Raw genomic sequence first — 17070 nt, 5'->3', positions numbered from 1 at the left:
ATATGCAAGCTCTGGCAGGAATTATTTAGCTTGAAATGAATGAAGATAAATTAATAGAGTTTCCATCGAATATGCCAGGACAATTATATTCAGCCAGTTTAAAAATATTCACAGAATGTACTTCAACATAACATCACAAGGATTGACTTGAAAAAAACGGTGCAAGCAGGACGGAGGCCAGTATGTAGCTCAGGGCACATAAGTAGATGCACTGCTGAATTTGGCACTGGAGGTAGTAACAGGCTACTGCAGCAAAAGTGGTAGCTGGCCTTCACTAATATTTTAATAAAAAGGAAAACATAAATGGTTTATGACCATTTCTGTCCTATTTTCTTTTCTTCCCAAACCAACATTTTCTGACTGTAGGAGGGCCGTGGGAAGGGGACACAACACCAAGACCGAGTGCTGCTACTGCTGTCACACGTTTCTGCCCTCAGGATGCTGTGCCATGGTGTGGGGGCAGCTGCTCCACCGGGCCACCAGCATTTCCGACGTCTCAAGACAAAAGTTCCTCATTTCAAGTTACAGGAACAACTAAAAACCAGCGAAGTTCTGATTAACGAAAAATCAAAATCAGGTCAAACAATACATTTGGTGTGAAGCTGGAGGGAGTGTGTATTTTTGATCGAGATTAAAAGATAATCTGACAAACTTCAGAGATGAAAAAAATCAAAGATTTTTTTATGACAAAACAGCACTAATGCATTAACATTTAGGAATTTGATATTTTAAAATCTTCTCAGCATGTGCAGTGAAATAACATAAAAACTGTTATTAAATGAATTAAATAAAATAAATTAAATTAAATAAATTACATAAACCCAGTGCAGTCCCGTTTGAGCAAGTTCAAATCAATGCATTTTTTTTGATGCTACCTTTACGCAAGTGCTAAACAAGACCAGGTATGAGCACGATGAGATGTCTCCCCTTGTCCGGCCACATGCATTATGTTAGAGGTACAACGCTGGACACAGCACATCCATCTCAGCACATATGCAACTTAAAAAACAAACATCAGAAAACCTGGAAGAATGCCGTTGCTAGCAATGGGATCCTGCTGTGTTTCTGCACCGACTGCAGTGCTTTACAGGTCTTTAAAGAAAGCACAAAAACATAAGTGTGTGGATTATAAACAAGACAATTTATTGATTTTATATATGTTTTCAAGGCACTTTCATGCTGCAGTTTAGAACTCCATTTGGTAAGAAAGGGAATCCTTCATAAAACCCCATCTTCACTAAATAAAACACACAACTTCAAGGTTAAGTGAAACAACGAAAAAATTCAAACCAGATCCTGACCATAAACTATGTATGTTCCTAGAATCACAAAAAGAATCCATAAGTACAAAATGTTTATCTTAGGGATTTTCTATATTGATTGTTATTTAGGAAACCCAGGATGAAATTACTTATAGCAAGTTTTTACCATCTCAAAGCTGTAGTTCTAGCTGACCCAGTGACCCTAACTCCTCCAGAGTTGACTCCTCTCACCTATATTAAATATCTATGCAATAACAAGATAACTGTCCTCTGACAAAGATTATTCTGTATTGTCCACAGGAAAGCTTGCATTAATGCAATCTGATTTTATTTTTTTTTCACTCAGGATTCAGGGTAGAATATTAAAGCAAAATCCATAACATAGTTACCAGTTACAATATTACCTCTGCATTTTGTATGAAACCCAGCAATCACTGACACAATACCATTTATACGGACATAAAGATCTAATTAAAACATTACATAATGTGGCAGGCATTTTGGCACAATCGTCTCACAGTAGCACCAACCAAGGGAGAAAACTGAATGGCGGCACAATTCACTGATGAATTAGGCATTTTGGCTGTTTTTATTTAAAACAAAACAAAACAAAACAAAAATCAGTGCTTTTAAAAGTTGCGCCCAATGCTCAAACTATAATTCCTTAACACCTGATCTACTTGAAATGAACAACTGTTGTGAATCAAAAGCATTTTGGAAACAGAGAAAAAAAGTTCAGCCCATTATGCTGATACCAAAAAGGCCAGCAAAAATTCTACCACCTTTTCTGTATTTTTTCCATGTACAATTCCTTGCTTGGAGCATGTGAATGCTGAAATTCAAGAATGCCTGTGCAATTGTGGAGTTCTAATTGCATTGCTGTTTTTTGATTCAATGGCTATTATGTCATGGTCTAATTTTTTACCACCACCAGCACTTCAGCAGCCCCTGTGTTCCATCTCCACGGCACACTGAGCACGGCTACTTTGGGCCCACCTGCCTTTATAATGGTACATTTAGCAAAATCTCATTAAGCCTGCATTTCACTTCCACATTTCTGTTCAGCCTGCCACAGGCCCACAGACCTTTGGTGTGGTGACAAAAGTGCTTTCAGCACTGCAATATTTCGGTACCAAACTGGAGGCCTATCGCTTGGTCTCCTGGTAGGTACTGGAGTATGATGCCTCTTTTGCTGTTGACAGGGAGGTCTCGGTGGTAGGAAAATGCGAGACAGGTTTCTTTAAGTGTCAGGGAAGTGTGGGTTTATAATTCTTTACTCCTCCTGGGAGTGAGGCCTTGCAGGAGGTGTAAAGGGATCCAGTTCCTGCTACTTGCTAGAAGGCACTGGAGGCAGGCTGTAGCGGACAGCTGGGATCTGGAGGAAGCTCCCCCCACTGGTCCTGTGTTTAGTTCCCAGACACAGCAGCGAGCAGAGACTTAGTCTGGCTGTCCTCACGGGTGAAAATTTACCATAATTGAAATATACAAATGACAGAAACACAGCTAATCATCAACGACAAAAATAAAATAATCCAAAACAAAGTAGTGGCAAATGAACAGTACCAAGGATGTTGAGGCCCATACATCTGTTCTATAAAAGCAAAAACTGCAGCACCTGGGCTCAAACAAAAGTGGTATTCCAGTGTTAACTGAGTGCAGTGCTGAGACTGCATCCTGACACCAAGCACAGTGTTTTACACAGAAGCTAACTGGAAGCTGTAACAATAAAAAAGTACAAAAATAGATGAGAAGTTCAGTGGTTAGTAAGTTAGTGGTTAGTTTATTCCCTTGAAGTCAGTACATTCTCGGAAGTCAACAAGAATTTTGCTGCTGTCCACAGCTGAAGGAAGACTGGACCTTAAACAGAGACTGTACATCACTATTGAGCTAGGATTTCCAAAACTACAAAAATATCCCCTTCGCAGAGAAATTATTGCACATTTTACCACCAGAGTGAAATTAGAGTAGGTAGTACTTGTCATAGTGTGTAAGGCATGCGTGTTCAGTATTTTGGGAGATGAAGGGTAAATTGTGAAACTTGAGACGGTGATATGTACTTCCTCGTAGGATTCTTCCTGTCAGTAGCTCCACAATACATGATAGTATGCAGCAAGAGGACTCGATTCTACTGTCATCTGCTTGAATGCCCAGACTCCAGAGAGAGTTGTGCTGGCTTCACCAGAGGCAGAATTTAGGCCTTTGTCAGGAGCAGGGAATTTTGATATGCACTTCAGACATAACCTAAGCCTAAAGATAGTTCAGCAGACAGGCTGACTGGCAGACACACAGTTTTTGCCATGTGGATTAGAGGTCATGGATGCATTTTACCAGTCTGCAGACATTAAAGGCTACGTTCAGCTTCAAATGAGGGAAAAACAGAAGAACAAAGAACATCTCACAGTATTTTACCAGAATCCTTATATACCGTCACTGCTGTACTATTAGTGGTGAGTTTAATTCTAGATTTTCAGTTCAGTGACCCGGATGAACACCTGTCAAAACAATCACAGCTTTGTTTCTTTAGTACTGGCCTCTGAATAGCCTTTGGGTCAAAATGACATTACTGAGATTAGGACCTTGGCAATTACTCATAGAAACAGTTGAAAGTTCTTCAAATAAAAGTGGTGTGTCAAGAAAGAATACAAGACCTTTATAGCAAACTTCGTTCTTCAAAAAAAGGTAATTATATTAAAAAATACATAATCCATGACAGACCATTCTATTTTACTCCTGTCACAGGCAACAAAAAATATTGCATACACAGGGTGCACTCAAAATCTACGGGGCCAAATTCTGCACCGAATTACATTGGAATTTTGCTGAAGTATCAACTGTAAATCTTATTTTATGGCCACCGTGATCAGTAAGATTTTTATTATTATTTCACAGGTATTCGGCTTTCGTCTAGCAAACAGTGCATCATTTGACCTATAATAAATAAGTGTAAAAACAAATTATATGTCAACAATGTATACTCTCTTTTCCATACTACATCAATTAGCATGACTAAAAATGGCCATAACTACACCCAGTACTGATTGCGCTTCAAAGTTGGGTTTGTTTTTCGACAATATTGGATCATTTCAGGATCAAGGTTTAACCAGCTGTTCTGCAGAGACCGTTCTACAGTCGGAGAAATCATTGCAGGAAGCAGCTGTTCATGTCTTACTGTCATGAATGTCAAGGCCGTACTTCTCTCAACCCCCTTCAGGAGAGGAGTCACTGTAACACTGGGTACAGTCAAGCTCCGTTCCAGACATCGGTCTGGATTGCTTAGGACTGCATCCGTTTGACTTTTGGTGACCGGTTTTGTCTTCTCTTTCTTCTGACACATTAGCAAAATGCACACAGAAATAACAGCAACAATGAGTAGCATGGACACCAGGACCAGGGGGATAATGATGTACCAAGGGTTGCTGCTTTCACCTGCCTGCTGTCTGGGACTCCTGGCATTAACCTGGGTTGTGGTCTTAGTCCCCGCAAATCCACTTGTTCCCATTGCCAGATTTAGCAGTGGACCTTCCTCATGTAGATTTCCCCAGTGATTCCGCCCTGGCCACAAAGCTGGTCCAGTCTTCTGTGGTGCTGCTGTAGGCTCTTCATTCTGAGAGGAGCCTGGTGGCTCATCCTTTGAGGTAGTGTGAATCTTTAAAGTGGTCATGCTGGTTACGGAAGGCACTTCGGTTGTAAAACCCTGCACAAGCGGAGGACTGTACGGCACAATGGAATACTGAAAATAGCCGACAGCAGGCTGCACAGCATCTGCCCTGAGTATAAATGTGAATGAGTCATTTAGTAGATCAATGCCCGTCATATTGGTGTCTATGTCTAGAAGAACAATACCACTATCAATGTCAGCCTGGGTGAACGTCTGAACATCTTCAAACGCTGAATCATTCACGAACCTCTTCTTTACAATCCTTCCATGAGATGGGGGCACTATCACTTCAAATCTAGGATTACTATTTGTCAAATTAGCTAGCTCAGAAGCATCCAGGTCGCTGCTTCTGAATTTATAAGCCGCTTGATTTGAAATCTGCATGTCAGGTACAACTTGCACTAAAGGCTTCACTGTGATGTTCAGCACTTGTCCTGTTAGATTGCTTTCTGCTGTGAAGAGCATAAACTCCAGTTCTTCTTTGGACACAGTGAGATTTGTCAGGTGGTAAGACAGCCTTCCTGAGTACAAATCTGCCTGTTCAAATTTAGTAACCTGCTCATTTCCAATCATCAGGTGCCCGTATTTGAGTGGCTGAGTTATTTCATATGTGATATTAGTGCTTTTTCCATTTGTGACAGCTGAAAGCTGCACGTTAGTAATAGTGACAGATGTCTGGCCCTGTGGAAGTGCAACATTGGTAAGGTTGACAAGGACAAGAGCGATTGGTATGACCTCAAGACTGAATAGTTTGTATAAAGGGCGATGTTTACCATCTGTCACGCTGAAATAAAACACTCCAGAAGATGAACTTCCATCCTGTACAAACCAAACTTTACCACTGTCGACATCAGCTTGTGTGAAATCCTTTATAGAGACACTAAGATTGTTTTTCATTGCTAAGTAACCATTATTGGGGTTGCTAACAATGGTGTATTTCAGCTCGGCTGGGGTGTTATCTAGGTCCTCAACTTTCAGATTCTCTGACCCCAGCACTGACACATCTCCCTGCAGGACTTTCAAGTGCAGCCTTTTAGTCTTCAATTCTGGAGCTTGGTCATTCACTGGAACAACAGTGATATTAAACATCTCCTCTAAAACTTCGGTATGGGGCTTTGTTGCAGACTTGCTCTTTAGGTTTAACCAAACAGCAAAAGTGAAATTGTCATTAAGTGATTCAGAATTATCATGTATGTACAAAATTCCAAATTTGTTCAGTATGTATTGGGAGAAGTTAGGTTTTTCTTTGGAAACATTTCTTTCTCCGACAACAATCATGCCATGTTGGGGTAAAGATACAACTTGATACCAGACCTCATACATGAAGCGCTCTACCTCAGGTAGCTTAATCAATAGATTTGAAGCATCTAAATTTGTTTTATTGATTAATATTCTACCTCCTTCCTGGACTACAGCACCTAGCAAAAAGGAAAAGAGAGTCTTAGAAATTGACTATTATACAGTTGCAATGTTTCAGAAATTAGATAGCAAATACTGATGATGCTTAGAAAAATTTCTCCTTCATGGTGTCCTTGATTTCCATATGTCATGGCTAAACATATATTACCATTATTTTTAAAATACAGTCACATGTAAGAGATAAGATTTTCCATTGATGCATACATTAAGATTAAAGAAATATCAATATCTCAAAGCTTCTGACAGTGCTTTCACCTACCATTACAGCAAAATGGAGAATATCCACTACAGCAGTACGAAGGCTCAAACATAGGTAGTTACTCTAATTTTTGAAAGATGCAGTGATGCAGTTTTCCAAACTACTATCTAAACTAAACTCTGTGACAAAAGTATTCTGGTCATTTGCTACTGAAGAGGAAGTAGCCTTTGTTTTCTGACATCTGTTCACTGGTACCCTAACAGATCCAACACAATTTGGAGCCCAAACAGGCCAACATCTTTACCTGTATTTGCCAGAAGACGACTGTTCCGATCATGCCTGGTAATTTCATATGAAATGACAATATGGAACACCTGGAGGTCCAGAGCTGACGGTGGAGAGGAGACAGTAAATGTAAAGAAATCTTCTGCACTCCAGACAGCTGACTCAGCATGTAAGTGCTCATACATGATCACACCTTCATCCACCTGTTTAGGGTAAAGAAAAGCCATAGGTATGAAAGGAGAATAATTTTAAATACAGAAGTGTAAGGAAAGAAAAAAATAATATCTTAAGAACATTGTTCAAGAGAGGCCTTTGTACCTTAGTCTACACACAGCGTATATGTAACTTACACTGAGATTATCTCGGATTTCTCTTACTCTTCAGATGGACTCAGTGATGCCAGATAAGCTTACTTGAATGTAGGTGAAATGTTACTGGGCATGAATAGTTAGTAAAGGCCTTAGGTGAGGAACAGAGATATAAAACATTGAGAAGCTTATCTCAAACTAGCAATGGCAATGGTGAACAGGAGCTCAGCTGGACTGTATCTTTAGTGAATTGGAGTATCGTATGATACCCTATGTCTAGGGTTTTTTCTTTATAAGGATACCAGCAGGGTTGGACTCACTGTCCTGAAAATGCGTATGAAAGACCGAAGACTTTGATGCAGATATTTCACGGTGAATAGCAAAAAAAACTTGGTAAGAGACTACAGAAACAAGAAGGAGGTGCAAGGACCATTGAAATAAACTCTCGTTTATAACCAAAGAGCTGATGGGATTACTTAGTGGAAAATTTCTACGTGACAGCAAGATGGGGATTCCCAAGAGAGAGGAAGGAACCTGGCTTGTCCTATACCTGCCCTCACTGACCTTGAAGATCATCATAATCAAGACAATCCTATCAGTCCCACTGTGAGGATTTATGCATCAAAGTACCGCAAGACATTGCAGTAAATCTTCAGAGAAAAACATATTTATACAAGATACAACCATTTAACTCTTTAGGCCCCAATGAAAAAGGCAGTATTTTCAGACTAGGATTCTCGTCAGTTGGAACTACACCTGAACTTTAAGATCGATACCATAATACATTGAAACTGTAATGGGATCCCTAATAACTGCAAGACTAGAACACTTACTAAATCTCATCCAGTAGATTCGGCATCTGGTCTTGATAATTCATTCACTGACCTGAAGAGAAGACAGCTATACCTATTAAATCCTTGGCAACTTCCCAGACAACTAGTGACTTGGCTTGCATGTGCAAGTTCATAATTGCCAGAGAGATCCCTGTTTGAGATGCTGCTGGTTCTGAGTTTACTGTTTGTAACATACTCTACACAGCTTGCAAAGACCCTGAAGGAACTCATTAACACATGTTCCCATCACGTATGCTTGAAAGGTGCAAAAAAAGAAAATAAAAAACACCTACTGCTATCATGGATGAAGCACTTTAGCAGTATAGAATCTGAGCTGTGACTACAGATCCAGAGACCTAATCCTGAAATAACAGCAACAGCCCCCACTGAGATCACTAGGGAAACAGGGCTTTCAGGGTCACTTTTCTCAGCAGCCTCAAAACTACTCCAACATATTGTCTAAAAAATACAGACTGATGTGATAAAAAATCCTGTATGCACATCTCCAGGTTTACACTTTCCCTATACTGATTTAATTCTTAATGTCTATTACAGAACAAAACAAACCGAATTGATATTACAAGGATATGTTCCTTCAGGATAACTTTCCAAAGCATGCCTCTAGGACTTCAAGTTGGAGAAAGCAAATTTTTGTAACATGAACAGGCACCATATGCATCCTTTAAATTCAGGGGTGTTCAGTCTCAATCATAATAAATAGGATTCTTACATTTTTTTTCAATTGCAAGCCCATGCTAATATCTGGGCTAAGAAGTGAATGGAACTGGTGATGATTTCTGTGTTTACCTCTGTAGTGATTTTCAAATACAATGAAGAAACCGTGGCTCGCTGCAAGATGAAAATACTTCCAGCATACCATAGAAAATATTGGCAGAGAAAAAAACCACCAAACTTCATGTCAAAAACTACTGTGTTATTCAGGTGTGTTTAATGCACAATTAATTTTCTTATATTGGCTGAACAACAACTGTCTGTGAAAAAATTTCTTGGAATGTAATAGTGATTTCAATTCTTTTTTCTCTTTTTTTTGTTTGGCAACAAAGCAACAAACCACAGGGCACAGTGAAGAGTTCAGCACCATAGCAAGAGTGCTAACCACTTTTATAAGCTAGCTGCATAGTATTTTTCAGAAATGAAATTTCAAGTTCCACAATACAGAATGAAGTCAATGAAAACCCAAAGAATTAAGCTATCACAAACTATTTTCAATTCAAATCAGATTTACAAGCTTCTTATCACCAAACAGAAATTGAATGCCTTATTCTCCATTACATGGAGAATATACAGTTTGTAATATCGATGTTATTTTCTCACTGATATTTAACTTCATGTGGCTACAACATGCTAGACAGTGAAAGTTTATTTAGGATCCCTTTTCTTTCCCTTATACCTCACTCTCTACCAGAATAAACAGCAAGCTTCTCAGGATACTTTAATTCTACCTGCAATAAGTAACTTAGTTCTATTTGTTTGAAGTTAAAATGGCCAATACAAATACCTCCATCAGAGAAGAGAAGAAAAGCATACATATTATTATTAAGGTCAAATCCTTACACAATTTACAAAGTTCAAAGGAAAGTTAGCTATACATTAGTTAGAACCAAAGCTATGCAGAATGTGGTATGTACTGACATGGCACTATCTGATAAACATGTGTAAAGATCATATCCATAGACTAAAAAAGTAAAACTTCAAAACCTTAGCTGAAAGATTTTCTGTCTGACATGCTTAACTGTTTCATCTAATGTTATAAAAATCACACATTTTAGAAACAGAAGGGAAAAGTGTCATTATACAGTTCATCTCCACCATAATGCAAAACAAAACTCAGGAACTACTGCAACAAGACCAATAACATAATGGGATTAGAAAATAGTTTCAAGCGAAACATTCTGTGTTCATCTTATAAAGTTCCAGTGGAGATTCATTTCACCACAGTCCTTGGTCAGGTTCTTTCAAAGTGTGATGATAACTAATAAAAATGTCAACCTTTTTTCCAGGTTTTATTGGGCAAGTTTCAATTTCTGGCTAATAGATTTTCTCATTCCTTCAAACACTAAATCAAACAGCTACTTCTACAATCTGTAAATACAGATTGAGACCAAATTATCTCTTAATTTTCCCTCCAGCAAAGTCAGGAGATTAAGCTCCCTTTATCTCCCCCACTTACATTTTCTGAGAATAACTTTCTACGCACAGAGCACACAGTTAGATTCAGACTCTGCACACAGACATAAGTAACTTCAGTTGCAAAAGAATGTTTTCCATCAAGTTACATGAGCTGCCACGTTTTAGTCATTCAAGTATGAGACCCTGTATCACAGTTAAGATTGTTTAAACACTTAATATCAGAGCCAATCAAGTCAATAAAAGTCCTCCTGGGGACACTCATGAGGACTGTGTACAGCTGAAATGAATCTGATACTTGGACTTTTCATAGAGCAAAAGGCTGTTCCTTCTGCCAAAAACTAAAGGCTTCCAACCTCGGACTGCTGGTTAATGGCACCAGAACAGCTCTTCTTGAAAAATACTGTTACAAGCAAAACAGTGGAAATTGCCAAGACCCTGCTAGTATCCAAGCAGAGAGGAACAAAGGCTCCTCTTGCATTCATTACTAGCTGCCAGATATTTAATGACACAGCAAATCTCGGTGATTGCACTGATGGGTCACATATGCCTGGTTCCTGGATCAGACAAAGAACAAGCAACTGAGATGCCCTTTGAAGTTACAATCTACCCCTGAACTAGTTATTATAAAGTAAATGCTTACCATAGACTGCGTAAAACTGAGGATTTCCTGAGTGGTGTTATCAGAATTTACTCTGATCAGCCTTCCAAGTTTTGGGGAACTTACAACCATAAAAGTTATAGTTCTGTTTCCTGCATGGGTCACATCATTGGTTACAGCTTTCAGATCATGTCGTAAAATAGGTTTCCTGGAACCTAAAAAACGTCAATTATAAGTAACACAGATTTGCAACAGCAATTTTTCCCAAAGAGTAAGTTTTGTATGCATGACTCACTCTCTCATCTAGCTATTCTACTTAGCATATTAATAATGTTTTATGAGATCAGGAAGTTTACCCTTTTTCTAGTTACCTTCTAGTTATACCACTTCCACTGCTTTTTCAACCAAAAAGCCCGTCAGTGAGATGTACCTCTGTTTTACAGAAATTAAAAAAGTGCAGTTCTCTTCAGCACATGTAATTGCTAAATATCAGCTTCTGCAAAAACAACCCCATGTAAGGAGTAGAGCATGTATAAGAAGCCCTGTTCCTCTATTACCTGTCTAGAACTGAATTCAAACTCCAGCTGAAGTCACTATTGTTAATGTTTTTTGGTTACCCTAGATGCCCACAGAAGGCAGGGTGATTTGTCAGAAAGAAACCTTAACATAGCAAAGTTTCTAGTGAACACACAAACCAAAATCAGTTATTATCAGAAGCTTGAACCACACCTTATCGATATGAAAGATGATTTTCATTAAATGAAATTAAAAAATAAATACTGAATTAAAGAAATTAGGAAGACCATCACACAGCAGAAATAGCTGCCTGAACTGAAACAATGTATTATTAAGATGGATGGACACTGAGAGGTAACAAAATGCTTTTAACATATAGCACCACACTGAACAATACCTTCTGGCTTAAATATTATAAGGATTCTAAAGATCTTTCTGGCATTTAGTCAAACCAAGACAATTTTTGACATAGCTGTGACAAAACCAAACCTAGTAATTTCCTGAAAGAAAAAAAGGTTTATTTGGCTTCTTTTTGATGCACTGTTTTACAGTACACACTCAGCAAACTAAATCTCACGTTTAAGGGTATTTTTGGAGGAGCAATAGATTTCCATAATCCTACTCCCCCTGACCCCACTTCTGCCTCCATTTTTACATTTTTTCTTTTTTTCTTGAGCAACAAGGGTTTATAGCTATCAATACATAACTTCAGATACTAGCAGTATATATCCTTGAAGTCTGAATTGTCAATCGATCTTCGACAAAGCATAATGTTTATACAGGAATAACACAAAATAACATGTTCCTGCTATAATATTTCAAAGAAAAAAATATGGTAAGCAAACTGAAGAATGGAGATGTCTTGCAACACATTAGTAACATCAGGATTCTGCCTGTTTACATGTACTTGTGCCCTGCTTCAAGCCAGATCTACTCTGAAACAGGGTTGATACAATAAAATAAGATCTCTGTCTCTGTCTGTTTTCCCCTTTTTACCTTCCCATGCCTCTCTATCTCCATACTGCCTTGAAAAGCAAAGCAGTCCCTCAGGTCTAGAAAAATTCTTCCACGCTGTATCTAATTCAAGAAGGCTCCCTCCTCTTCCTCTCTCTTTTTTCCCCTTTTCTGCGTGACCACAGAGAGGGAAGCACCACCTTGTGTTGTGCGTACAGCAGATGTGGTCAGGAATGTACAACTGAGAGCAACAGCTAATCAGATCACATGTATCTGCAAACTGTTATTTCTCAATAACCTTCTGCTTATGCAAATCGGGCCTCACTGCCTTAACAGAGTAAGACAGAGTAACTCTCAAACATGGTCATGCTGTAGTGATGGAAGTTACCGCTGCAATTTTTCACAACCATACCAGGTTATCCCTCCACCACCAACAGTGCAGGGACATGGGGATGTCTGGGATGTGTACCACAAAGCCCCCGTTTGCTCCTAATAGACCCGATCTCACTCACTGCACAGCACAGGCTGAAATAGAGTCTAGGGCCACAGACAATAGTGTCTCTCACACTTTCCTGTTCAATGAGATCCTCCACCAAACATAACCTTCTCCTTCACCCACATCTGTCCTAAGACTTGAGAACCTTTTCAGCACCCACAGTAGTTCTGCTCTGGTCTGACACCTCAACAGGGAGAGGAAGATTACTTGCCAGACAACAGACTGGGTGAAGGAAAAGGAAGTGAGAACAGCCTGCTTGTTCCCAAACACGGGAGCAGAGATCACAAAACCAACCCCACCCAAACACAGGGGAAAGGAACAGAGACAGGGGAGGAAGACATACAACAAGGATGAGTGATGCAGAGTAGGGACGAACTAATCTGTACAAAGTAGTATGCAACAGCATGAGGCCATTAATTTTGGCATCCATTCTTACTGCCTATGTTTAAGATTTGGAAAGTGCTTTGGCATGAGCATTCTGCCTATCACTGCTAAACAGTTATGAATTATCTCATCTACTGACTGCTTAGACAGCTCTGCTTCCAAATACCTACAGGTCAGGTTGCTCTCAAAGGGCAACTCAGCTCATTCCTTCTCTGAGGAATTGCTTCCCTGAAGAGAGCAAATCCTCACATCATAGGTATCTAGCATATATAAGAAAAAAAATCATATATCTAGCAGTCAATTTACTTAGCACACTGAATAAAACAAGCTTCTGTGGAGCAGAAAAAAAAAATCAATAAATTGTATAAACAAATCTGGTATATCCAACACAAAAGAAGACAGCAGTACATGCTCTTATAAAATTGCAGAACAATAAGCTTGAAAGAATAGATTATATCCAGTCATGAAACATGGCAAATTCTTCAAGATATATTCTGGGCTCCCCAGTTCAAGAAGAACAGGGAACTGCTGGAGAGGGTACAGCAAAGGGCTACAAAGGTGATTAGGGGACTGGAACATCTAGTGGAGGTGTCCCTGCCCGTGGCAGGTGGGTTGGAACTAGATGATCTTTAAGGGCCCTTCCAACCCAAAGCATTCCATGATTCTATGATCTCTCTTGTGAAGAAAGGCTAAGGAACTTGCGTCTTTTCAGTCTGGAAAAAAGAAAACTGAGGGGGGATCTTATCAATGCTTATAAATACTTAAAGGGTGGTGTCAGGAGGATGGGGCAGGCTCTTTTCAGTGGTGCCCAGCGACAGGACAAGAGGTAACAGGCACAAACTTGAGCATAGGAAGTTCCATCTCAACATGAGGAGGAACCTCTTTACTTTGAGGGTGGCAGAGCACGGGAACAGGCTGCCCAGAGAGGTGGTGGAGTCTCCATCTCTGGAGACATTCAAAACCCGCCTGGATGCGTTCCTGCGCAACCTGCTCTAGGTGACCCTGCTCTGGCACGGGGTTGGACTACATGATCTCCAGAGGTCCCTTCCAACACTACCATTCTGTGATTCTTTAATTTTTACTTCCCTAGAGAGAAGAGTCTTCAAGTTGTCTCAAAATTAACTTTTCCTGCAGTGCTATAAAATATAACAGGACACTGGCTATTGTTTTTATTTGTACTACATCATTGCTGTAATAGTCATTTCATGATGAGCAAGTATAGCTGAAACCCATGCAGCTCCAGAATGTCTCTAAAAAGTATCATAAAGAGAACAGGTGAAAAAGCTACTAATACTTTTTAACACCAAAAAGGAATTTTTCTAACACAAAGTAAGGAAGAATTCAGGAAAAATTGTAGGCTTAGATGAATACAGCTTGCAGTGCTGAAAGAAATAATGTATTTTGCAAACTGGAGAACTGAGTCTAGAGACTTTGCCGTCTACGGAAGTGTCAAGCATACTTTTTTTACAATTATCTTTGGCTTAAGACAGAATTCTTGTAAATCCCTGTGCCTGAGGCAAGCTTACACACCAAAATCGCAGATTAATAAACTTTGTAAGTGGATTTATGTGCATCCCATTTATATCGACTGAATTAGAAGATCATGCTGCTACAATCTCATTTTTTGTTGCCTCTGTTAAAGTGGCTTTTGTTGCAAGCCTTTGTTTATGCAGCTTATATTCAGAAAGTTTAAGAAACTAAAGTGCTTCTCTTCTGTATCAAATTAATAAATAACGCTACAGATTAATACCTATAGAGCTTTACCAAGTCTCAATCTCACTCTGGCTACACAGATCATGTTCAGAGCAAAAAGAAGGTAGCACAAACAAAAGTGTGATGCAAGACATCATCGCTGAGAGAAGACTAATCTTCATTTCTCCTTTCATTCTGCAATTAATGTTAGATTACTAACTCAATGAGGGATTATTCTTGCCAATGTAAAGCACTAAATGGCTCTAGTGAGACTCTCTTAACACATCAACTCCTGCAGGAGCAGGATTTCATTAAAAAAAAAATACTCAGCTGCTGATCCAACTAGTTCCAAATGCACAAATACAAATCAAAGTTTTCAGTCCTTCTGATTCATCAGTGAGTCTGTGCTGCTCTCCATACGTAACTCAGCTCCAACAGTAAGAATGCGAACTAGCAATCTGGCATGCTTTCGTGTGCTATTCAGAATCTCACAGAGACAAGCTTCACTCTGGTTTTACCAGGCAAAATCACAACCAGCTAAGACACCTCTAAATATATGAATATAGTATAGAGCTTTTAAACAAAGCTGAATGGGGAATGTTCAGAGCTTAGGCAAACGGTGTTATTGTCACATTGTGCTTATATATTTCACTGCCAATTTCCATGACTCCAAGCACATGTGCATATGAAAAAATTAAAGATTATAAAACTATAAAGCAATATGTTGTTTGAGAAGACATAACTGTTCTTTTAAAAATCAGACAGATAGATGTTCCCAGGTACAGTTTTCTACAGTTTAGCCAGCTAGCTATCTGACAAATAACCGTATATTATGCATTTTTTTCAAGTAGATGAAACCGTGATAATATTTAAGAACAGACCTGGAAAGACTCCGAGTCCTTTGTTCACTTCAAGGCTAATGACTAGCATCCGAGCTGTGATGCTAAAAATCTGTCGAGGTGCAAAGTTCAAACCATCTGTTACCTGAAAGTTGAAGCCTCCAGACATTGCTCCTGTATAAAACAAAAATGTAAATTTATTCTTGTATTATTCTATTTGTCATCCCAAACATACAAACATACACTGGACACCTTTTGGTCTTGGCTACAGTGACATATATCTGAAGTCATCCTGAAGCAATTTTTGATCAATACCTTTGTACCTTAATTAGAACTAAATAAATTAATAATGCATAGAACACCTTCACAATGAAGAACTACTGGCTGTTGCTTACACTGAAGGACAGACATCCCTTAGATGTAAATTAGCAGAGCGGCCCTTCCATTCTTTCTTCACTGAGCCCGGTGGAGCTGAAACCAAGGTAAACTTGGGGAGACAAATTTCCTACTTGGGAACCTGGGGGACAGTTAAACCTGGGGGAGACTCCCAGATTTCCTACTCCTTCTATATCTTAGGAGGGACCAAAGCACTTAAGCAGCCTTATTTCGGCAAAGAAGGAATTTGGGAAGAAAAACAACTAGAATGTTCTTTCATTTTGATTTACATTTAAAAGACTGAATAAACTCTCAGGTTGTTTCCTTCACCTCTTTGCATCACTTCAGCTTTGCTGAAGAGTGTATGTTGTCACAGCTTAAACTATTTCAGAGGTTATGTGTACTCATAACAAATGCACATTTTTTTCTTTCATCTTTGGACCTGTATGTACTTTGGCACAAGTGATAGCAAAATACCTCCAGGAATCTGAGCAGATTCCTGTAAAAATACATTTCTCAGAACTGACTTATTGAGGTGTACACAGTTTCCTTTATCTTGCTTTAAGTAGAGGCTCCCCAATTGGTTTAACTAGGTAGAAAGAGACAATAAAAAACTGAAACATTAACTGTTGCAAACAGTTAGCATTGCTCTTCTACTTGCTTTGCCCAATTTAGCCATGAGATCTTGCTACACGAATATATACCCTGAAAGTGAGAGGGTGCACATACTTTCACTTAAAGATCAGCACTCCTTGCCTAACTATAAATTAACATATCAGAAGAATCAAATGCGGGTTCTGAAATTATAGTTAACAACTACCCCAGGCAATGCTCTTATATCCAGCCAGGCACTGAAGCAGCTCTGGAAGATCAGGTCATACTGTTTTTATTTTAAAAGCTTTTATTCTCTGATGTTTTTTCTTGATGAAAATGCACAAGTAGTTGTGCCCTTGAAAAAGGCATTGAGGATTGTACTATTTGCCTCAGGTTGTGAAAAAAGCCTCACTTGCTTTTTTGGCTAATGCAGGTCAACTGCCCAATTGACACAGATATTTTGTCATCAGCAGAGTCAGGAACGGAGCTAAATCCTGAATTGCTGCT

General features: G+C 39.1%; 1 protein-coding gene across 1 annotated transcript in view; it reads right to left on the bottom strand.

The window, feature by feature from the left end:
- Positions 1–1862: 1862 nt before the first annotated feature.
- LOC134508726 (chondroitin sulfate proteoglycan 4-like) overlaps positions 1863–17070 on the bottom strand; it is a 40589-nt gene continuing 25381 nt past the window's right edge. Inside the window, exons 7-10 of the mRNA XM_063320701.1 lie at positions 15637–15768; positions 10756–10928; positions 6843–7026; positions 1863–6338 (exon numbers count right to left, since the gene is read on the bottom strand). Of these exons, the coding sequence (XP_063176771.1) occupies positions 4285–6338; positions 6843–7026; positions 10756–10928; positions 15637–15768 (2543 nt within the window). The 3' untranslated portion in view covers positions 1863–4284. The remainder of the gene's footprint in view (positions 6339–6842; positions 7027–10755; positions 10929–15636; positions 15769–17070) is intronic.

The sequence above is a fragment of the Chroicocephalus ridibundus genome, chromosome Z, assembly GCF_963924245.1.
Source record: "Chroicocephalus ridibundus chromosome Z, bChrRid1.1, whole genome shotgun sequence".
Lineage (NCBI taxonomy): Eukaryota > Metazoa > Chordata > Aves > Charadriiformes > Laridae > Chroicocephalus > Chroicocephalus ridibundus.
The sequence above is the reverse complement of the archived record's forward strand: the minus strand, read 5'-3'. Positions and strand labels throughout refer to the sequence as shown.